Below are 25,179 nucleotides of genomic sequence, written 5' to 3'. Positions count from 1 at the left end.
CTGGGTAGTTCGAGCCCTGAATGCTGATTGGCTGACAGCCGTTATATATCAGACCGTAAACCACGGGTACAACAAAACATTTGTTTTTACTGCTCTAATTACGTTGGTAACCAGTTTATAATAGCAATAAGGCACCTCAGGGGTTTGTGGTACACGGCCAACATACCACGGCTAAGGGATGTGTCCAGGCACTCCGCGTTGCGTTGTGACTAAGAGCAGCCCTTAGCCGTGGTATATTGGCTATATACACCTCACCTCTTCGGGCCTTATTGCTTAAATAGACCCATTTGTTATTAGAATAGAACATCACAACCCAGCCCGCCTGAGGGGAAAACAACCTGCGGTTACCTAGGTTACCCCATTGGCTCACAGCAAATACTTGGCCTTTTTCAAACACAATTTTATTTTTGTCTGCTTGTTTTAGTCAATTACAAAATTACATTTAAGCAAAGTACATGTCTAAAGGTGACTTTTCAACATTGCCTGCTCCTGAGTGTTCTCACTACTTAATATTGTAGGGCTTCCCTCAAGCCCCTTTTCATGACGATGCTAGCAGCCACATGACCTCATGTCATTACATAACAATTACCTTGCATGACGACCTCATTACTGATGAATGTGTTTTTTTTTTTAACGACTGTCTTTCTGCTCGCATTTTGATGTGTATTTTCTGTAATTTATGGAATTCAGGGCTCATCTGTAAAGAGACCTTAGTCTCAGTATGACTCCCTGATAAAATAAAGGTTACATAAATAGAGTGCAAGGTAGCTACCGACTGGAACATTAAGCTAGCCAAGACCAACAACACAAACAAACAGACTATACTGAACAAGTTAAATGTCTTACCTGTGATGAAAAGTTTTGCACACACAGATACGTGTAGCCTACCTGGACACTGGGTCCCCACATTTCCCACGCCGAATAGCCTGAAGCCTGAAGCCTCAGGGCTCTATTACCAACCGTAGCATTACCGTAGGTCGGGATTTCAGATCTGGTTACATGTACATTGAACACCACAGCAGCTTTTCGGCCATAGGGGGAAAAACAACGTTTGCTCCTTTACACTGGGGGGGGGAAGAGGAGAAGAATGTTTGCTGTTTATGGGGCGTGGTCGAGGGTAATTCCTTATTATTACGCGAATAGACTCAGACTATTGGCAGTTAAATTATTCCATAAATGTTTTAAAAAAGTGGCCTAAATCTGTCTGGCTAGCTAATAAACAGAGAGTGCAGATACAATAACGTGTATGTTTGTCAGCAGTGCAGTTAAATTCTATTTTCATAATATCTTATCATAGTACTGGTAATCCATGGCTGACCAACTCCCTGACCAAAATGTCTGACATTTATCCCATCATAAGAAGGTTCACGTCCATCCCAGTACTAATTCCATGATACAAATTAAGTCCCTTCTACATTATCATCGGTCATTTTAGGAATACTTTTTAAACCTCTGGCATAGAGGGTCCACAGTGCAACATGTTAGCCTCTCCAGTCCATACGTGACAATGATCCATTCATACTAGCCTGTGGCCCCATCCAACAACACATGTCAACATTGGAGGAGAAGGAAGAACCCGTCCATAACTGGACCAAAGAAAAAATATATAAACATAACAATCATGATTACTCCTTTGGGCCATTTCAAAGCAGGTGTGCAAGGAAGCACTGGTCTGGCATAGCTGACCATCATACATTGGTGAATGTCTTTTGGCTTTTTGGTGACAACATTCCAAATTTAAAACAGAAGATGCGGGGAGAGAACCTGACTTTCCATACGACTTGATTGCATAGCTTTTCCTGTGATGGTGTCCTGATTTTTGAAGTGCTGGCCTCAATCACAGAGGTTTTACAGTTCAGAGATGATCAGAGTCCCTTTTTCCACCTCTGTACAGACTCGGGATCCCACATTGAGTTAGTAAACATCTGGAAAGAGGGGAGAAAATAAGATGGTTGAATGTCAGCCAATATGAAATAGAGGCTTACAGGTTATGAGTATCATTTTTCTTTAGGCAGTGCTAGTAGTGTACTGTGGAACTCCAGTGCATGTTACTGAACCAGCAAACAATATCTGTGCATACAAAATGAAGCCTATAGAATTGTGCCAATACGCAAGATCATTCAGATGTGCATGATTGGTGGGATTCATTATGCGACCCCGACTGACACGTCTGAGGTCACGGATTGTTTCATGGTATAAATACCCTCGGGTTCACTACAATAAATTATTTATGGTGGTCTCCACTGGGGCAGTCTACACAACCCCATTAAATGGCCCCTCTTATGCAGCAACCACTGCAGCACCTGAGGTTCCTCAAGCAAAAGGGCCCCTTTCCTTCGTTAACCCTGCTCTCAGCTGCTGTAAGGGCCCTACAGCAGCTGACAAGGACAGGCTAAATGCCAGCCATTATTGATTGCTCTTAAGCTCGGCGGTGGTGGCCGACTTCACCTCCCATTCTAAGTCATGTGCAGGCTTGCTGAGGAGGAGGATGCACGCTGCCATGAACCAGGGTCACGGTCCTTAGGGCAAGCAACAGAAAATGCTTTCAAATGTTTTTCAACAAAAAACAGAAATGTGTGTTTCTTATTGAACAAGTTCAACCAGTTCCAGTGAGTTTTCTTCCCGTTTAGTGCCTAATGAACACGAGCCAGCTAAAAGGTCCTGTCCAGACTCTGGGTGGGAGACACCTACTCTGAGCACAGGGCCATTTAAAGACTGCTGAAACAACCTCCCCCATGCCGCTAGCATGCTCCCCATACCTCGACTCAAACATGTAAGATTGCATAACTACGAAGACTCTTGCAACCTTTTGCCATTTTAGGCACCCAATTGTCAAATTGAATTAAACAAATCCAAAGTCTGTTTTAAATTAGCTAACCTATTGTTGGTTTGATTGTTGTTGGTCTGGAAAAAGGGGTGCACAGTTTGCTAGTGTCCGTGCCTGCAGCAGGAACCAAGGCAAACATCACATGAACAAGAGGGTGAAACTGAGCCACATTGTAATTCTTCAACCATCCCACTACGTGTTGCGTAACATGCTCCCCCAAAAGGGCTACCTTGTTAAAACCAGTAGAGACTGGCATCTGCAGTGGAGACGTGGGGGAGGAGGGCTTCCTCTAAGTCCAGGATACATGCAACTCATTACCATTCCAGTTTAGGAAAATAACATTCATATTTTTACGAGTGGTTGTGTAACCAAACCAATGCATGACCCTCGCTGGCTGGGTGTCAATAGAGTTGAAAAGCGGTGGTAAATGTGGTTTGGTAGCACTGAACAATTCGTGTAGCTTTTACACAGAAAGCACTTCACTTGTACTCTATTAAAGATTGAGATGATTTATGCAAGTAGGCCTAAGAATGCAGATGCCAACGTGGGTTTATGTGGATATTGAGGCCTCGATTACACTGCCAAATAACGGGGCTGTAAGCAACAGGTCGACCGCTAGATTTTACACCATAGAATTACATGGGAATTCAAAGAAGTGACTTTCTAATAAACCGGTAAGTTCCCGTCTCATTTAAGCTTCTCTTTAGATACTCAACTAACTGGAATTGTTCATGCTCCTGCATTTGAAAAGGCTGAAAAGCCTCAGTCCACCCACCACTGCCAGACAAGTACAGTAGTTATATGACAACAAGTCGTGACTTCACTGAAGAATCCCTACTGTTGACCAACCACTGACGAAGGGGCGTAGACTTCGGTTAGCGTCAAGAAAAAATGTGCCCCCAATCAACCGAAAAAAAACTTACTGAAGTCCAAAACGAACAAAAACGTCACAAAATGTCATAATATATGCACAAACTCTTTCGAACTGTTTCGGCTGGGAAGCATGCAGATGCCTTTACCCTCTCCAGAGAAAGGGAGAGGGCGATGGAGAGAGAAAGGCAGGCAGGCCTCGTTCAGCATAGCAATTAAAACCAGCAGAGGAGTCTGGTCCTCAACAAAACCGGTTATAACTAGCTCTGTACAAACCACAACCGCACCATAGAAAACCATTAAATAGAGCTTAAGGAACAGAAAGCGCAACAGAGAAACGGACAAACTTATGCAACGCCCAAACTTATGCAACGCCCAAACTTATGCAACGCCCAAACTGACACGGAGGTTAGCTGTGCCTGTGTGTTTGTTTTCAGGTTTGAGAGGAATTCACCTCAAGTAATTCACCCATCTTAAGTGATTAAATATTAGCGCGAGTTGAGGATTCGTGGGAAAGTGGTGGTGGTTTATGGCTTTGGTTGGGGTTGGCAAAGTGTGTGGAGCTTTGGAGACTCTCAGTGAAGCTACCGCAGTGACGCTTATCTAGAATGTTCGTAGTGGAAAACATCCTTGAGAGCGAGCGCAACCGCTTCTCGCATTAACTGATCATGCATCTCTCATACATCAGTTAGAGTTTAAAAGGCTCCAACCATAATCAGAAGAACAATGCTGAAAGGCAGAGCTTCAGAAATAAGTGTTTGACAAAATAAAGTGACCTAAAACAAACATGGCACCAAAGAGCACTGATATGGTTGAGACTCACTACTCTATGCCTACACAGAACTCTAGCACTGCCATAGCCCTGGCGACCAGACGGTGATATAGGCAGAGTCTAAGGCAGGGTGAGACTAGACCCTGAGGGGTGCGTACAAAAGCAGATCCATTAGATTCAATTACGTCACCAGCCAACCGTGCTGTTTGACTGGGGGCAGAGGAGCAGAAAGGCAAACACAGCAGAGGGGGTGGGGGGGGAGGGTATAGCCAAAGAACAATGCCGAGGTGTGGATGTGCACAGAAAATATATATATTAAAAAAAACATACTTCCTAGTATTACTTGCACAACCAGGTGATTCGACTATCAGCTTTCATGGAAACCTGACTTTCCATACGACGTGTGAAGCTCACAACAAATGTATCTTTGGGTTGTTAACCCAAGTTCCAGGCAGGCTTCTTTGAAAGCCCTTTCATTACAAGGGTCTTTTATAATTTTTTACAATCCCTATTACTCAGTTACACACCCCGTTACATAACTAATCCAAAATGCTCTCATTCTTCAACACCCGCCCTTTTCTCACCCGAAATCCGATACAAAAGTGCCCTCCTGCTGGCATTTCTCAGTCAACTCTAATATTATGTTTAGCTTTTGCTGACCTCAGTCATTCCCACCCTCCCACTCCCCGACCAGTTCCCCTGATAACAAGCCTCTATACATACAGTAAGACACGCCCACAGAACACACAGTACTGTACCATACAGCCAAACCACTGCGTAAACACTATTTCCATAGAGACCCTAGTAAAGAGAGTGTGAGCGAGTTCAAGTTTCAACACGAGCTTCTGCTCGCCTAAAGTGTACTGTGTGCCCTGGGCCAGTTTTGAACTAGACTCTGTATGGGACCCATACACCGTACACAAAAAGACTTATGTAAAGCACGACAGTCAGTGCTCCTTGCTGATGTCACGGACTTAAACATTCATTAGACAAGCCTTTTATGTGACATGTTACTTCGCACCATGTGCAGTGCACTCTAAATCCCCCAGTTCATACAAAAATCCTACTACAGTATTCACATTGTCAAAACATTATTTCAAAAGCTAATGCGCATTGGTCTGGTTTATCTGGGTACAGAGGCAGACAGACACACAGGCTGGCAGGCAGGCAGAGACGCAGAGGACAAGATGTTCCAAACGTGAGCCTCAGTAAGCCCTCACCGAGAAAGAGCAGCAGCCTCATTGTCTACCAGTGGGAGAGGGGTGGGGGAGCGCGGGAGGGAGAGTGGAAAAGTGGAGGGCTCCTGAACCCTGCATCAGACTGGCAGCTGAAGTCTGTGCAGCTATCCAGAGGTGGGAGGGTGGGGGACGCTAACACTAACCATGGACTGCTCTCAGAGTGTAGTGTGTGGTGGAGGATGGAGGATGCCCACAGCAGTGGTTGGTACTGGACTGAGATGATGACCTCACCTTCAGTTCTGCATAATCCTCTTGCACTAACTTGAGCAGTGAAAGGATTTAATATTTAACACAGGATTAACCCCCCCCCCCCCCCCCCCCCCCCGTAACGCCCCATGTTCAGAGCGACAGATTGGACGGTGCAGATGTAAAAGCACGGTGGCTAGGAAAAACTATTTTCAAAAAGGCAGGAACCTAGGAAGAAATCTAGAGAAGAGCCAGGCTCTGAGGGGTGGCCAGTCCTCTACTGGCTGTGCCGGATGGAGATAAGAGTACATGGGCATTAAGGCCAGATCGTTCAAGATCTTCAAACGTTCATAGATCATCATAGATGGCCAGCAGGGTCAAATAATAAGCAGTGATTACAGAGGGTGTAACAGCACCTCAGGAGTAAACGGCAGTTTGAGTGTGCGTAGATCAAGTATTTTAAATAAAACAAAAAGGCTACTATTTGAACACTGGTGCCTTACGCCCAACCACACAGGCACTGGGAGTCATCCAATGAGAGATAACAAGTCTTAATAGTCTCATAGAAGAACAAGGTGAGGACAACCCCGGCCCAAAGACTGACATGGCACAATGCCCTACGAGGAATTAATCAGCCTACCAGGAAATTCCCATATGTCATGATTTTAAAAAATTAAGGAAGGAACAAGGTATAGTCTGCAAGGCAATGAGTTCAGGCCAACCCGTGGTGTTGAAAAAGTGAACATGGGTGGGGTGTGATGCGAGTGTACCTGACAGTTAAGGCAAAGGGCGTCTGTCACTCAAATTAGCCCAGGAATAATAGGGCTTGTTTACAGATAACTGATACCAACTCTCACACTCACAGAGGAGGAGGAAGGGCTGGGTTTGGCTGGGCTGTGTTTGCCTTGGGAAAGGTGACGAGCCCAGCTGATCTGCTCATCTACAGGCATACAAAGTGCTAAACTAAAAGCCCCTGAGGCGATGATCTGTAGGACAGTGTTATGAAATAATGAAAAGTGGGCCAGAGAGAGAGGGGGGAGGGGTGGAGTTTGAACTGGTACTGGCAACTATACAGGGTACATTTTGGCCCTTGGGCAAGTAGCATGGTTTTGATTAAAGCCAGAGAGCAAAAGAGAGAAAGAGGGTGAGGGGTTGGCTGAATAAGCAGACAAACAACGAGTGGTAAGAGACTGAGCTAGGGGTCTCCAGCATGCAGAGTTACCTGTCTGGACTCTGCACGTTTGTATTTGAAAACAGCAGACAGCGCATCAAGGCATTACCAGCCTACTAGTCCCTCTCCTACTCCTGTGTTGCTGACTGACTGAACAGAGGAGGCCAAAGCCTCTACTGAGTCAAAAACAGTTTACCTCAGATTAAAGTCAATCTGGCAGTGAGGAGAATAGCTCATGTTTGCCCATGGTAGAAGTTCTCAGAAAGTGACTTTTTAGACTTGAACGCCAAAACATTCAGGAGATTGAAGTTCTCAAACTTCACCCATTTTGCATACCCTACCCTACCATGAGACATTCATGTCTTCATCACTGAAATAGATAAACGGTTGAGTTTGATATAAATTTGAAAGCTTACAAACAGGGTTGTCAAACTGTTTTATTGAAGAACAATAATCTGATGTGTACCAGCTAAATTGCAAGGGTCTGAAGGGATAGGTCCATCCTATAAATTCTATTTCTATGATCAGAAGGACACCCACCCTGAATTCAAGAGTATAGTGTGTCTCAACCGATGACGGGCACAACAAACACTTCAGATTAGTTAAACTTACTTTGTTTCAAGAAATCATAGAATAGTTTGACAACCCTGTTTGTAAGCAATTCAATGTATATAAAATTCTGTATGTCCATTTCAGTGATGAAGACATGGATGTGTCATGGTAGCGTGTGGTATGGAAAATGGGTCAACTTCGAGCACCTCTATGTTTTGGCATTCAGGTCCAAAAAGTTACTTGGGCAAACATTAGGACCAGGATGAGACCAGTATCGCGATACTTGTTAGTATCATGGCAAGGAAACAAAACACGGAGTGAATTTAACTTCTTCCGGAAAACATCCAGAGTCAAATTTATGGGGGTGTATGCTTCATGATTAACGACTCATGGTGTAAAAATAACAACATACAGGAACTCAAGTCCACCTGACCTAGAATTACTTAATCAAATGCCGACCATATTATCTCCCAAGAGAATTCTCTTCAGTTATCGCCACAGCTGTGTATATACCCCCTCAAGCAGATACCACGATGGCCCTCAAGGAACTTCACTGGACTCTATGTAAACTGGAAACCATATATCCTGAGGCAGCATTTATTGTAGCTGGAGATTTTAACAAAGCAAATTTGAGAACAAGGCTACCTAAATTCTATATTGATTGCAGCACGGGCAATACACTGAACCACTGCTACTCTAACTTCCACGAGGGATACACGGCCTTCCCTCACCCTCCCATCAGCAAATGCGACCACTACTCCATCTCGCTCCTACCGTCTTATAAGCAGAACTCAAACAGGATGTACCCATGACTATAACCATTCAACGCTGGTTTGACCAATCGGAATGCTCGCTTCAAGATTTTTTTTGCTCAAACGGACTGGGAAATGTTCCAGGCAGCTTCAGAGAATCGATGTATGCTGACTCAATGAGTGAGTTTATAAGGAAGTGCATTGAAGTTGTACCCACTGTGACTAATAAAACCTACCCAGACCAAAAACCACAGATGGCGGCATTCACACAAAAATGAAAGTGCGAACCACCGCATTTAACCATGGAAAGAGGATTGGGAATATGGCTGAATATAAACAATGTAGTTATTCCCTCCGCAAGGCAATTAAACAAGCGAAATGTCGGTATAGGGACAAAGTGGAGTTGCAATTCAACGGCTCAGACACGAAACATGTGGCTGGGTCCACAGGCAATTACGGACTACAAAAAGAAAACCAGCCACGTCACGGACACTGAAGTATTGCTTCCAGACAAACGAAACACCTTTGTCCGCTTTGAGGATAATAGTGCCACCGACGCGGACCGCTACTAAGGACTGCGGGCCCCCCCCTCTCCTTCTCCGTGGCCAACGTGAGTAAGACATCTAAACGTGTTGACCCTCGCAAGGCTGCTGGCTCAGACGGCATCCCTAACCGCGTCCTCAGAGCATGCGCAGACCAGCTGGCTGGTGTGTTTACAGACATATTCAAATCGCTCCCTATCCCAGTCTGCTGTCCCCACATGCTTCAAGATGGCCACCATTGTTCCTGTACCCAAGAAGACAAAGGTAACTGAACTCAATAACTAATGCCCCGTAGCACTCACTTCTGTCATCATAAAGTGCTTTGAGAGACTAGTCAAGGATCATATCACCTCCACCATACCTGCCACCCTAGACCCACTTCAGTTTGCATACCGCCCCAACAGGTCCACAGACGATGCAATCGCCATCACACTGCACCCTGCCCTGTCCTATCTGGACAAGAGGAATACCTATGTAAAAATGCTGTTCATTGACTACAGCTCAGAATTTAACACCAAAGTACCCTCAAGCTCATCATTAAAAGCTGGAGGCCCTGGGTCTCAACCCCACCCTGTGCAATTGAGTCCTGGACTTCCTGAAGGGCCGACCCCAGGTGGTGAAGGTAGGAAACAATACCTCAAAACTGGGGCCCCAAAAGGGTACGTGCTCAGCCACCTCTTGTACTCCCTGTTCACCCATGACTGCGTGGCCAAGCACGCCTCCAACTCAATCATCAAGTTTGCAGACGACACAACATTAGTGGGTTTGGTTACCAACAATGACGAGACAGCCTACAGGGAGGAGGCGTGGTGTCAGGAAAACAACCTCTCACTCAACGTCAACAAAACAAAGGAGATGATCGTGGACTTCAGGAAACAGCAGAGGGAGCACCCCCCCTATACACATCGAAGGGACAGTAGTGGAGGTAGCGGATTTAAGTTCCTCGGCATACACGTCACAGACAAACTGAAATGGTCCACCCACAAAGACAGTGTGGTGAAGACCCAACAGCACCTCTTCAATCTCAGGAGGCTGAAGAAAATGGGCTTGTCACCTAAAACCCTGACAAACGTTTACAGATGCACAATTGAGAGCATCCTGTCGGGCTGTATCACCGTCTAGTACAGCAACTGCACCGCCCTCAACCGCAAGGCTCTCCAGAGGGTTGTGCGGTCTGCACAACGCATCACCTGGGACAAACTACCTGCCCTACAGAACACCTACAGCACCCGATTGTCACAGGAAGGCCAAAAAGATCATCAAGAACAACAACCACCAGAGCCACTGGCTGTTCACCCCACTAATATCCAGAAGGCGTAGCAAAGCTGGGACAAAGAGATTGAAAAACAGATTCTATCTCAAGGCCATCAGACTGCTAAACAGCAATCACTAACTCAGAGAAGCTGCTGCCTACATAGAGACTCAGTCACTTTGAACTAACCACTTTAATGTTTACATATCTTACATTACTCATCTCATACGTACAGTTGAAGTCGGAAGTTTCCATACACTTAGGGGTTGGGGTCATTAAAACTTGTTTTACAACCACTCCACAAATTACTTGTTAACAAACTATAGTTTTGGCAAGTCGGTTAGGACATCTACTTTGTGCATGACACAAGTGATTTTTCCAACAACTGTTTACAGATGGATTATTTCACTGTATCACAATTCCAGTGGGTCAGAAGTTTACATACACTAAGTTGACTGTGCCTTTAACTTATTATGGATAGGGGGCAGCATTTTCACGTTTGGATGAAAAGCGTGCCCAGAGTAAACTGCCTGCTACTCAGCCCCAGTTGCTAATATATGCATATTATTAGTAGATTTGGATAGAAACCACTTAAGTTTCTAAAACTGTTTGAATGATGTCTGTGAGTATAACAGAACACATATGGCAGGCAAAAACCTGAGAAAAATCCAACCAGGAAGTGGGAAATCTGAGGTTTGTAGGTTTTCAACTCTTGGCCTGTCGAATACAGTGTCTATGGGGTCATTTTGCACTTCCTAAGGCTTCCACTAGATGTCAGTCTTTACATTTACATTTAAGTCATTTAGCAGACGCTCTTATCCAGAGCGACTTACAAGTTGGTGCATTCACCTTATGATATCCAGTGGAACAACCACTTTACAATAGTGCATCTAACTCTTAAGGGGGGGGGGGGGGGGGGGGTGGGGGGGGTTAGAAGGATTACTTTATCCTATCCTAGGTATTCCTTAAAGAGGTGGTGTTTCAGGAAGGTGGTGATTGACTCCGCTGACCTGGCGTCGTGGGGGAGTTTGTTCCACCATTGGGGTGCCAGAGCAGCGAACAGTTTTGACTGGGCTGAGCGGGAGCTGTACTTCCTCAGAGGTAGGGAGGCGAGCAGGCCAGAGGTGGATGAACGCAGTGCCCTTGTTTGGGTGTAGGGCCTGATCAGAGCCTGAAGGTACGGAGGTGCCGTTCCCCTCACAGCTCCGTAGGCAAGCACCATGGTCTTGTAGCGGATGCGAGCTTCAAGTGGAAGCCAGTGGAGAGAGCGGAGGAGCGGGGTGACGTGAGAGAACTTGGGAAGGTTGAACACCAGACGGGCTGCGGCGTTCTGGATGAGTTGTAGGGGTTTAATGGCACAGGCAGGGAGCCCAGCCAACAGCGAGTTGCAGTAGTCCAGACGGGAGATGACAAGTGCCTGGATTAGGACCTGCGCCGCTTCCTGTGTGAGGCAGGGTCGTACTCTGCGAATGTTGTAGAGCATGAACCTACAGGAACGGGTCACCGCCTTGATGTTAGTTGAGAACGACAGCGTGTTGTCCAGGATCACGCCAAGGTTCTTAGCACTCTGGGAGGAGGACACAATGGAGTTGTCAACCGTGATGGCGAGATCATGGAACGGGCAGTCCTTCCCCGGGAGGAAGAGCAGCTCCGTCTTGCCGAGGTTCAGCTTGAGGTGGTGATCCGTCATCCACACTGATATGTCTGCCAGACATGCAGAGATGCGATTCGCCACCTGGTTATCAGAAGGGGGAAAGGAGAAGATTAATTGTGTGTCGTCTGCATAGCAATGATAGGAGAGACCATGTGAGGATATGACAGAGCCATTTAGAAACGTGTTTGATGCTTCTACTGTGAAGTGGGGCCGAATGAGAGGGGAATGAGTCAGGGCTCTGGCAGAATGCCAGGAGCTCGTGATGCTTGTTCACGTGAGAGAGAGCTCTGTTCCATTGCTTTTCTGAAGACAAAGGAATTCTCCGGTTGGAACATTATTGAAGATTTATGTTAAAAACATCCTAAAGATTGATTCTATACTTCGTTTGACATGTTGCTACGGACTGTAATATGACTTTGTCTGAACTTTTGCCTGGACCTGCCCGCGCCTTCGTGAGTTTAGATTGTGTACTGAACGAGCGAACCAAAAGGAGTAAATTGGACATAAATTATGGACTTAATGGAACAAATCAAACATTTATTGTGGAACTGGGATTCCTGGGAGTGCATTCTGACTAAGATCATCAAAGGTAAGTGAATATTTATAATGCTATTTCTGACTTCTGTTGACTCCAACATGGCGGATATCTCTTTGGGTTGATTTGTTGTCTGAGCGCCGTACTCAGATTATTGCATGGTTTGCTTTTTCCGTAAAGTTTTTTTGAAATCTGACACAGCGGTTGCACTAAGGAGCAGTATATCTTTAAATCTGTGAATAACACTTGTATCTTTTATCAATGTTTATTATAAGTATTTCTGTGATTTGATGTGGCTCTGTGCAAATTCACGGGATGTTTTGGAGGCAAAGCCAAATGTAAACTGAGGTTTTTGGATATAAATATGAACTTGATCGAACAAAACATACATGTATTGTGTAACATGTTGTCCCGGGAGTGTCATCTGATGAAGAATATCAAAGGTTTGAGATTAATTTTATCAATATATCTGCTTTTTGTGACTCCTCTCTTTGGTTGGAAAATCGCTGTATGCTTTCTGTGACTAATTGCTGACCTAACATAATGATATGTTCTGCTTTCGCCGAAAAGCTTTTTTTGAAATCAGACACTGTGGTTGGATTAACGAGAATTGTATCTTTAAAATGGTGTCTAATAAAAAAAATAAAAGTTTGAGAAAATTGAATTATGAGATTTCTGTTGATTGAATTTAGCGCCCTGCAATTTCATTGGCTGTTGGGAACACCAGTCCTAGACAGGTTAAACAGCTTGGGAAATTATGTCATGGCTTTAGAAGCTTCTGATTGACTCAAATTATGTAAATTAGCCTATTGGAGGTGTATCTGTGGATGTATTTCAAGGCCTACCTTCAAACTCAGTGACTTTTTGCTTTTTGAAAATCAAAAAGAAATCAGCCAAGACCTCAGAAAAAAATTGTAGACCTCCACAAGTCTGGTTCATCCTTGGGAGAAATTTCCAAACGCCTGAAGGTACCACGTTCATCTGTACAAACAATAGTACACAAGTATAAACACCATGGGACCACGCAGCCGTCATACCGCTCAGGAAGGAGACGCGTTCTGTCTCCTAGAGATGAACGCACTTTGGTGCGTAAAGTGCAACTCAATACCAGAACAGCAGCAAAGGACTTTGTGAAGATGCTGGAGGAAACATGTACAAAAGTATCTATATCCACAGTAAAACGAGTCCTATATCGACATAACCTGAAAGGCAGCTCAGCAAGGAAGAAGCCACTGCTCCAAAACCGCCATAAAAAAATCCAGACTGCGGTTTGCAACTGCACATGGGGACAAAGATTGTACTTTTTGGAGAAATGTCCTCTGGTCTGATTAAACAGTTCTATTTTTGTTTCGCCATAATGACCATCGTTATGTTTGGAGTAAAAAGGCAGAGGCTTGCAAGCCGAGGAACAACATCCCAACTGTGAAGCACGGGGGTGGCAGCATCATGTTGTGGGGGTGCTTTGCTGCAGGAGGGACTGGTGCACTTCACAAAATAGATGGCATCATGAGGCATGAAAATTAGGTGGATATATTGAAGCAACATCAAGACATCAGTCAGGAAGTTGAAGCTTGGTCGCAAATGGGTCTTCCAAATGAACAATGACCCCAAGCATACTTCCAAAGTTGTGGCAAAATGGCTTAAGGACAACAAAGTCAAGATATTGGAGTGGCCATCACAAAGCCCTAACCTCAAACCTATAGAAAATTTGTGGGCAGAAGTGAAAAAGCGTGTGCGAGCAAGGAGGCCTACAAACCCGACTCAGTTGCACCAGCCCTGTCAGGAGGAATTGGACAAAATTCACCCAACTTATTGTGGAAAGCTTGTGGAAGGCTACCCAAAACGTTTGATCCAAGTTAAACAATTTAAAGGCATTGCTACCAAATACTAATTGAGTGTATGTAAACTTATGACCCACTGGGAATGTGATGAAAGAAATAAAAGCTGAAATCATATTCTATTATTCTGACATTTCACATTCTTAAAATAAAGTATTGATCCTAAGCTAAGAGGGAATTTTTTCTAGGATTAAATGTCAGGAATTGTGAAAAACTGAGTTGAAATGTATTTGGCTAAAGTGTATGTAAACTTCTGAATTCAACTGTATATACTGTACCTTATACCATCTTGCCTATGCCGCTCGGCCATCGCTCATCCATATATTTATATGTACATATTCTTATTCTATCCCTTTAGACGTGTGTGTATTAGGTAGTTGTTGGGGAAGTGTTAGATTACTTGTTAGATATTACTGCACTGTCGGAACTACAAGCACATCGCTACACTCGCATTACCATCTGCATGTGACCAATACAATTTGATTTATGCATTCATTTTCCAGGCTATAGCACACGTTTTACATACAGCAGGTTTTTAAAAAGTTCAAAGACTTGGGTCTCCGTCGTGGTTTCATATTTGCCATGGGAAAAAAGTGATACTGGTATCGTCACAGCCCTAGCAAACATGTATGAAAGGTCTGGTTCAAATCAAAAGGGGATCAGTCAGAAAGTGATTGAAATCATATGGAACGACCCACGTGTGGTGTCCATGTGAGGAGGAAAACCTACCTGGTAAAAAAGCAGACCCTTCTCTTACTGGCCATGGTTTGGAAAGGGGAATGGGAGGGGAGCGGTGTCACGCAGCACACGTGACTAGGTTCACCAGCACCTCCAGTTGGAAGGCGTCGGGCCGGTCCAGGGGGTTGACCGCAAGCATGTCCTGCAGAAGCTTTTTCACCCCCTCAGACATGGTGCTGCGTGTCTTCTGCGGGATGTGGAGCACCATCTTGGGGTTCCCCAGGAGCGCCTCACCCACTGGCACAATCTCAGTGCCCCGACGCACGTAGGTGCCCAGCAGCTCACGCTTGGACTCGGCGTCGATGAAGGTGATCCGCTCCAGCATGGCCCAGATGATGATGCCCAGGGCAAAGATGTCCGCCTTGGCCGTGTAGTGGCCCTCCCACACCTCGGGCGCCATGAAAAAGTCTGAGCCACATGTTGACGACAACCAGAACTTATTCACGTTGTTTCCGTCGCCTCCAGCTTTGGGGTGCTCATTGCCGTCTTTGCCCAAGCCTGCGCAGACCTTGCTGAGGCCGAAGTCAGCCACTTTGAGCACAGGCAACCCTGACTTCTGGGAGATGAGGATGTTGTCGGGCTTGAGGTCACGGTGCACAATGTTGTTCTGGTGCAGGAAGGCCACGGCACTGGTCAGCTGGCGCATGAAGCTCTTGTTGGTGCGCGGATCGGGCCGTCGCGAAAGGATGTACTGGTTCAGGTCCCCGCCCTCGCAGAACTCCATGATGAACCATAGGTAGCACGGCTCCTCCGGGTAGCCCAGAATTCGCTCACCTAGGGAAAGAGAGACAAAACAGCATTTAAGAGTGGCAAAACCAATGGAACCTCGCCAATCTTAAAGGCTGTCATCTTGGCCGTAGACTAAATCTGGATGTTTTAAAGCCAATTTCCTGCAATTCTACGCATTTTGCCATGACTTATGCCATCCGAGTGCCTCAAACATGATAAAATCAATGGAGGCCCCATGCCATGACATGTTTTGAATTTTAGATTCTGTCTAGCTCCTTTATCTTTTCTACATAATTTATATCAGGTTTTAGTCGTTTAAGTTTGCACTGAATTTTATTTTATTTTTGAATTTAAGTATATATTTTGGACAGTCGGCAATGACTTAGCACCGGCGGCCTGCTGCTGCTAAAAGGATATAGGGGAAACACTGCCCCCCCTTTCCACATCATGTGCAATGATGGCTATGAAAACAAACAGGACTTGTTTCTCAAAAACTGTGGCAAGCCATCTACACACATTAACACAGGCTGTGTGCAACAGCGCAATCATCAACGCACAGATCTTGGCTAGGGTCTCTGGGTTTGTGTCCAAAGAACACACCTAATCTGTCTGTGCCCCACAATGTTTCCAGAATTTCTCATCTACAATGTTTGTTTGGTTAGTAATTTCTGTTAATAATATTGAAAACATTATTATTATTACTACTACGACGGTCTTACCATTGTCATCGTAGTAGTTGGACACGTTTGCAGAGCACACAACCTGGGCTACACTTGTGAGAAAAAACAAGTTGGTTTATTTCATTCCATTTACTAGTTGTCAATTTATTCTTTGTCTTTTGTTGGAGCGCTCCTGTCAATCTTGAGTAAGAACGCCCACCTGATTACGCATATAGAAGTAGAACTAGTCTACCAGGCCTTCGGGCAAATGTAGGTCTATAAGTGTGCCCATTTGGGGATCTGATAAGACAAATCAGAAATCGTAACTCACCGTCTCTGTTGAGCTTCTTAAAGAAAAATGTTTCTTCGCCTCAAACAGCAAGTAAACAAAGTCTGTTTTTACATCATTGAGAGTGAATAGTTCTTCAATATAGCCTATTTGAAAAATCTTCCCAGCTTTCTCTGTGTCGATTACCACTCAGCATGAAAGGGGGGAGAAAACAAATGTCATGCTCTGATCCAGTGGAATCATGATAAAAATAGGCCTACCTGATTACTTCTTAGCCCCTGTGCAAAATAGCCTACAGCTGTGTCTTTATGGAGCTCAGTGGCAGGGGAAACTAACGCCGCAGAATATTTTATACAAACTTGTAAGTTCGCTAGCACGAGCTTCGGGTCGGACCAAGTTAATGCAATAGTTCATACAATGTTTCAAGTTCCTTGCAGACAGGCCATGGATAGCCAATGTGATTTATAGAATATTTTCCTCAGGATATTTTCTACCTGCAGGGTGCAATGTTTTTATTTGTTGGCTTTATGTAGGCTATTTTTACATATTGGCAATGGCAATAGCTTTTAGATTTATATAATTTTCATTTCGAATTTTGATTAACCACATGACATTGATTTTGAGATATGAAGACTATTGTAAGTGAAATTAAACTGTTCCACAAGAATGTGCATACGAAAATCATAACTGGCACACAGATCAGTAGAAATGGTAGGATAACTTGGCACTCTAAATTGAAAAAGTTGCCGACCGCTGGTGTAGCCTATTACCTGCAACTTCAGGAGCCTGCCAGCAGCAGAGAGCAACCGGAGCAGGAGGGTCGGGAACCGTTTTTTCCCCCTTCTGGTTAGGCTATATTGATCTCTAGCTCCTTCTTTAGTAATGTGTGTGTCTTCATTTTTATTGGCAGTGCTTAATGCAGAAGACAAGTTCAGTAGTATTCAGACCCCTTTTTGTTACATTACAGCCTTATTCTAAAATGTATTAAAATAGATTTTTTTCCAGTGGTGGAAAAAGTACTCAATTGTCATACTTCAGAAAAAGTAAAGCTACCTTAATAGAAAATGACAAGTAAAAGCCATCCAGTAAAATACTACTTGAGTAAAAGTCTAAAAGTATTTAATTTTAAAATATACTTAAGTATAAAAAGTAAATGGAATTTCTAAAATGTACTTAAGTATTAAAAGGTAAAAGTAAAATAATTTCAACTTCCTTATTAAGCAAACCAGACAGCACATTATTTTATTTTTTTGACGGATAGCCAGGGGCACAGTAACACTTAGACATAACTTACGAACTAAGCATTTGTTTTTAGTGAGTCTGCCTGATCAGAGGCAGTAGGGATGACCTCTTGATAAGTGTGTGAATTGGACCATTTTCCTGTCAAATGTAACGAGTACTTTTGGGTATCAGGGAAAATGTATGGAGTAAAAAGTACATTATTTTCTTTAGGAGTATTGTGATGTAAAAGTTACACACCCCCCCCCCCCCCCCCCAAAAAAAGGTACAGATACCCAAAACCACCAATTAAGTAGTACTTTAAAGTATTTTTACTGAAGTACTTTACACCACTGTTTTTCTCCCTCATCAATCTACACACAATACCCCATAAAGACAAAGCAAACACAGGTTTTTAGAAATGTATAAAAAAATGACATGACTGAAATGACATTTACATAAGTATTCAGACCCTTTACTCAGTACTTTGTTGTAGGACCGTCGGCAGCGATTACAGCCTTGATTCTTCCAGGGTATGACGCTACAATATGTGCACACCTGTATTTGGGGAGTTTCTCCCATTCTTCTCTGCAGATCCTCTGCCAGGTTGGATGGAGAGCGTCGCTGCAAAGCTATTTTCAGGCCTCTCCAGAGATGTTCAATCGGTTTCAAGTCCGTGCTCTGGCTGGGCCACTCAAAGACATTCAGAGACTTGTCCTGAAGCCACTCCTGCGCTGTCTTGGTTGTGTGCTTAGGGTCGTTGTCCTGATGGAAGGGGACCCAGTCTGAGGTCTTGAGCAGGTTTTTAATCAAGGATCTCTGTGTTCTTCGCTCCGTCCAGCTTTCCCTCAATCCTGACTAGTCTCCCAGTACCTGCTGCTGAAAAACATCCCCCCCAGCATGATGCTGCCACCACCATGCTTCATCGTAGAGATGGTGCAAGGTTTCCTCCAGACGTGACGCTTGGCATTCAGGCCAAAGAGTTCAATCTTGGTTTCTTCAGACCACAGAATCTTGTTTCTCATGGTCTGAGAGTCGTTTAGGTGCCTTTTAGCAAACTCCAAGCGCTGACATATGCCTTTTACTGAGGAGTGGCTTCTGTTTGGCCATTCTACCATAAAGGCCTGATTGGCGGACAGTTGGAAGGTTCTCCCATCTCCACATAGGAACACGGGAGCTCTGTCAGTGACCATCAGGTTCTTTGTCAGGGACGGCCCTACTGGCATTTAAAGGGGAATGGAATAAGTAGTCCAATAACCACTTTTATCCTATTGTTTTTCATCACTGAACCACCTTTATCAACATCACACCCCTAGGACTGAACAAAGACTACAGTAGGACAAGGATAGAGAAGTTTGGGTGGTGCAGTGATTTAAAGCTTATTTCCTGCAATTCTACACATTTTGTCATGGGGTGCAAAGAACATTTAGCATTTTTTAATGCAAATTTTATTGCAATTCTATATATTTTGCAATGTCTAATATGTATTCATGTGATATCTGAGTGAGAGAGGAAAATAACATCTAGTTATAAATAGCTCTAAGGTATGTAATGACTAACATGACAAGAGGAACTGATGATTCACTACCCAATTTCTTAATTGCACCTTGTGCATTCTACTATTACAACTTCCAAGATACTGGGTGGGCGCGACCCCCTGCCGACACCTAATTTGGGAACCACTGGCCTAGACAAGTTAAGACAGTGCTGAAGTGTTAGCTGAGCATTATTGTCCAACAAACTTTCACAGATAAACAAAAAAAGAAACGTCCCTTTTTCAGGACCCTGTCTTTCAAAGATATTTGGATTTTTACGAATTAATTTCAGATCTTCATTGTAAAGGGTTTAAACACTGTTTCCCATGCTTGTTCAATGAACCATAAACAATTAATGAACTGGCACCTGTGGAACGGCCGTTAAGACACTAACTGCTTACAGACGGTAGGCAATTAAGGTCACAGTTATGAAAACTTAGGACACTGAGGCCTTTCTACTGACTCTGAAAAACACACAAAAAAACATGCCCAGGGTCGCTGCTCATCTGCGTGAACGTGCAGTAGGCATGCTGCAAGGAGGCATGAAGACTGCAGATGTGGCCAGGGCAACAAATTGCAAAGTCCGTACTGTGAGACGCCTAAGACAGAGCTACAGGGAGACGGACGATCAGCTGTCCGTCCCCACATGTAACAACACCTGCACAGGATTGGTACATCCGTACATCACACCTCCAGGACAGGTACAGGATGGCAACAACAACTGCCCGAGATACACCAGGAAAGCACAATCCCTCCATCAGTGCTCACTGTCCACAATAGGCTGAGAGAGGCTGGACTGAGGGCTTGTAGGCCTGTTGTAAGGCAGGTCCTCACCAGACATTACCGCCAACAATGTCGCCTACGGGCATAAACCCACTGTCGCTGGACCAGACGTGACTGGCAAAAAGTGCTCTTCACTGACAAGTCGTGGTTTTGTCTCACATGGGGAGATGGTCGGAATCACGTTTATTGTCGAAGGAATGAGCGTTACACCGAGGCCTGTACTCTGGAGCAGGATCGATTTGGAGGTGGATGGTCCGTCATGGTCTGGGGCGGTGTGTCACAGCATCATCGGACTGAGCTTGTTGTCATTGCAGGCAATCTCAACGCTGTGCATTACAGGGAAGACATTTACATTACATTTAAGTCATTTAGCAGACACTCTTATCCAGAGCGACTTACAAATTGGAAAGTTCATACATATTCATCCTGGTCCCCCCGTGGGGAATGAACCCACAACCCTGGCGTTGCAAGCGCCATGCTCTACCAACTGAGCCACACGGGACCACAAAGACCACGAAGACCTCCTCCCTCATGTGGTACCCTTCCTGCAGGCTCATCCTGACATGACCCTCCAGCATGACAATGCCACACTGCTCGTTCTGTGCGTTATTTCCTGCAAGACAGGAATGTCAGTGTTCTGCCATGGCCAGCGAAGAGCCCAGATCACAATCGCATTGAGCATGTCTGGGACCTGTTGGATCGGAGGGTGAGGGCTAGGGCCATTCCCCCCAGAAATGTCCGGGAACTCGCAGGTGCCATGGTGGAAGAGTGGGATAACATCTCACAGCAAGAACTGGCAAATCTGGTGCAGTCCATGAGGAGGAGATGCACTGCAGTACGTAATGCAGCTGGTGGCCACACCAGATACTGATTGTTACTTTTGATTTTGACCCCCCCTTTGTTCAGGGACACCTTATTCCATTTCTGTGGAACTTGTTCAGTTTGTGTCTCAGGTGTTGAATCTGATTATGTTCATACTAATATTTACACACGTTAAGTTTGCTGAAAATAAACGCAGTTGACAGTGAGAGGACGTTTCTTTTTTTGCTGAGTTTAGGATGATCATCATACACTATATTCATTCTAGGCTTCAAAACACCATGCTTTCAAAGCTGTGCAGAAAGTGACAAATATTGATGATTAAATGTTAACTATATAGCCTAGAGAAGCTCCTTTTGTTTTTTTTAAAATGATGCATATTGGATAAAATTATGTCAAGTCAAGATTAATATTTAATTTGTTGAAAAAATAAATGGCCTGAAATGATGACACTTACATAACTAATTATACAAAGGACGGCCAGCAAAGGCAGTACTGAGGCTAACGAGCCTAGAGATTAAAAGCAAGATTCAGCAGTATCTGTGGGCCTCAAAACAAAACAATCTAATCCTAATTAATATTGGCATATTTCACACTTGGCTCAAATAAGCTTGACTAGGGAAAAAAGGTCACGTGACGTACATTTCATACTATTTCATATTCATAGAAAATATAATAATAAATAAGAGGCAATAGCTTGGGTTAATACCATCAATTGCAAAACATATCGATTGCTTGATTCAGTCATGTATGCAAATTTGCAGCCAACCAGGAAAGGGTTTACTGATGGCCAACTAGAACACTGTTCTCAAGTGCTGGGAATAGCACACTGTGCCTATAGCGCATTATGGCAGTTAACCTATACGTGGCACATGGGCATTTCGAAATCTTGTTCCTAAAAACAAATGAATGAGACTGATCAACCTGGAAAATAAAGCAAAATAAAGCATTATGATGGTACATTGTGCGACACCCCCCCCCCAGACATTTACCCTGCCCCCACCCCAAATTGACATTTATCATTGCCACAGCTGTTCATATGTATATATTATTTCCATTGTTATTTTTTTATATCTTTTTTCACTTTGTCCTGCATTGCCAGAGCTCAGGGTGCAAAAATTTCACTGTACCCTATAATTACGTCTGCAACCCTGTACATGTGACTATTAAAACGAATCTAATAACTGCCCATCTATTCTGTTTGCCATTCAAAGTAACCAAATAGAAACAACAGGTAACGTTAACATAACATGTTACACAATGTTACATTTGGTTAAAAAAAAGTGTAGGTTTATTTCGCTTATCTACCTCGTTTGTATGTGCTGATCAGCAACTTCGAAAAATGTGCCTCCTTTTTGCAAACAATGGGTCAAACACTGAGTTAGCAGCAAAGTTAATAAGGAATTATGATTTTTTGATTGGCCTGCTCTGTACTGATCAGAGCGAGCTAATTTAGCAAGCCATGTTATCGTTTTCAATATAGGTAGTTATATATAGTAGCTACTAAAGAGTGACAACAAGAACCAATCAGGCAGTGGATTTCATCGAGGTAAAAAGTAGCTAAAGGTACCTTTTAGTGAAGTCTCCACCAACCGCAGGTATTGTTTGGACCTTTTATTTCCATGACTCATTTTCTGGGCCATTCCATTCCTTTGTAGCACACATTCCTCGAGCTGCACCACATTCTCGTGCTTCTTCTCCAGGCTTGCCAAAGCCCAGAATTCTGACAGAGCGAGTTCCACATTTTCAGGAGCGTTACACTGGATTTTTTTAACCGCTACCCTTGCCCCTGTCCTCCGTGCAATTGCCTCGAACACTACCCCATAGCTGCCCCTTCCGACCTCTCGCAACAGACTGTAGCGTGGTGCCATAACCATAGCATGCTCCTCGAGGTTCTCGTTCTTACTAAAGTTCATAGAGAAACAGTGCTCCTCCATGGGGACATCGATGTCCACGTTGTTGTTCTCTACCGCTAGCGACCTCAGGACTTTGCATACCTCCCGTTTCGTCATGTTGGCGGTAGCGTTCTGTGCTTCAACCAGCCTTTTGTAAGCCCTCAGACTTCTTGGGGTTCTTATCTTTCGCCTCCTCCCGTTGCGTATATCCATGACTTATTTTTTGTCGAAAACAAGTGTTTAGGAAAAATATGTGTATTTTTCATTACTTGAGTTAAACTAATGACAATCAAATTTATGACGCTTAATTGTTATAGATTAACCGTCAGATAACCCTCCCTTTCTTCAAATACTGTAAATCTGTTTAGCTGGCTAATGACGCTATGATGCCGCTCTAAAAGAAACGTGATTAAATAACAACTGTCTGTACAGCCTCCAATGTATAAAAGGAGATGGGAGGGAGTGGTTTGCTCCGATTGGTCCATCTGACAGATTAAGCAGGTAAAATGACCGCGACTAAATTAGAATTCTCCGCTGTTACTCAACATTTAACGTTAACGATGATCATACTAACCCATTATATCACACTTTATTAATAACTTTTAAAGTCAAATATGTCATGTAATAATAACATACACATACAATAACATAAGTAATACACATTGAAGTTTGCGCGGTTCCATTGATATGCAAATGAGGGAGAGATAACTATGGTCGTAGGTGGAACTTTAGAGGATGTCAGTATATTCCCACAATAAAACTGATTTTATATTCAAATTGGAAGTTTAAAAACACGTTCTCATAAAATCATAGTGCTTATTGCATTTATCTTGTGTATTTGGCCATATTTCTTTCTTTCTCGCCATCCCATTGCCTTGCTATGTTGTTTGCATTAGGTCTCCCGCAGGAGGTCTTTTGCCTTTTGGTAGGCGTCATTGTAAATGAGAATTAGTTCTTAACTGACTTGCCTAGTTAAATAAAGGGTAAATAAATAAATACAAATTGTGCTCATTGTAAACATGGTTTATCCAGTACAGCATGTACTTTCAAGTGTGCTCAAGCCTGGTACTGAGCGCACCTGTACAAGGCATGTGATTGGACTGGGAGGGGCGTGGCACCTAATCAATAATGAAATAAGAAAAACAAGTTCATTAATCAATTTCAGAGTTAAACCATTGAATAAACATCTTAATATATGCCTAATATATTATAACACTTATAACACATTTATAGGCTGTTTAAACATTTAACATGTGGATCATGTTTCATGTCAGATGGCGTTACTCCTCCGTCTTGTAGGACATGGAACTCATATTCAAATTAAAATTGAGCATCCTCAATTTAAAAAAAATAACAACATAATTCCTCATTTGTTATCACTGCGCTCTCGTGTTATTTTTCTTAAAAGAGACAGAATAGCTAGAAGGCTAAATTATTACAAATGTTGTGACAGTTATATAATAGTTTGCAATTGTGTGGAAATAAACACAACCCGGTGGCTATCTCCTGCACAAATTCTGTGCGAGGACGTGCAGTGATTTGATCAACTGTGTAGCTAACTAGCTTACTGACATAGCCAGGTGGCTATAGCTCTTCTTTCACTGACATAAAAATATTGCTTATTCTGTTTAAATTAACCTGAAGTTGTAGACATGCAGCCCCACAATTAAGAGGAACTGACTTATCTCAAATCAATCCGTAGATCAGATTGTTTCTCTGCAATCGTATCATTGGGTCAGCTGTGCACAGCAGCTGACTCGGGAGGCTACCACAGTGACTCGTGACAGAAGAACAGCTGCTTCATGAAAACTCATAATAATGTAAGCATTAGCACTATTAGCTACTGTAGCTTGCTAGCTAGCTTTTGCTGGAAGATTCAACATTGTGTGTGCAGCACTAAGTAGCTAGCTTGTTGGTTAGCAGCATCATTTAAAGGGAAAATCCACCCAAAACCACTAATTCCGGTAATTTACAGTGTTAAATAGTAATTACTAATATGTGAGAACAATATTTTTTGTGAACAAATATTTCATTTTGGCATTATAATGTTGGAAGCAACATGGAAAATCGTTCTGGAAATTTTGCAGCTCAAGTAGACTACAAAATCCACAATACAATGCTCTCTCTATGGGCAGCTGCCTCTGATTGAGAACCACACCTGGTCAAACAACAAAGAAATACAACACATAGAACACAAAACATAGAATGTCCACCCCAACTCACACCCTGACCAAACCAAAATAGAGACATAAAAAGGATCTCTAAGGTCAGGGCGTGACAGTACCCCCCCCCCCCCCCCCCCAAAGGTGCGGACTCCAGCCGCAA

The 25,179-nt window shown here is 43.7% G+C and overlaps 1 protein-coding gene across 1 annotated transcript; it reads right to left on the bottom strand.

Moving 5' to 3' along the window:
- Positions 1–210: 210 nt before the first annotated feature.
- On the bottom strand, positions 211–23,234 carry LOC120060941 (serine/threonine-protein kinase 35-like). The gene is made up of 3 exons (XM_039010385.1): positions 22,530–23,234; positions 14,919–15,701; positions 211–1,925 (listed from the first exon to the last, which is right to left on the bottom strand). The coding sequence occupies exons 1-2, from the start codon at positions 23,065–23,067 to the stop codon at positions 14,986–14,988; spliced, it is 1,254 nt and encodes a 417-aa protein (XP_038866313.1). The 5' UTR covers positions 23,068–23,234; the 3' UTR covers positions 211–1,925; positions 14,919–14,985.
- Between the last annotated feature and the right edge of the window lie 1,945 nt (positions 23,235–25,179).

This window comes from Salvelinus namaycush, chromosome 16, assembly GCF_016432855.1.
Source record: "Salvelinus namaycush isolate Seneca chromosome 16, SaNama_1.0, whole genome shotgun sequence".
NCBI classification, from domain to species: domain Eukaryota; kingdom Metazoa; phylum Chordata; class Actinopteri; order Salmoniformes; family Salmonidae; genus Salvelinus; species Salvelinus namaycush.
The sequence above is the reverse complement of the archived record's forward strand: the minus strand, read 5'-3'. Positions and strand labels throughout refer to the sequence as shown.

What these genes read in the sequence shown, in the direction of transcription:
- LOC120060941 (XM_039010385.1), bottom strand. Translation starts at nt 23,067, where the DNA reads ATGGATATACGCAACGGGAGGAGGCGAAAGATAAGAACCCCAAGAAGT. An exon ending in GGTGGAGACTTCACTAAAAG is followed by an intron (nt 15,702 to 22,529) that starts GTACCTTTAGCT and finishes CTCTTTCCCTAG; the next exon opens with GTGAGCGAATTCTGGGCTAC.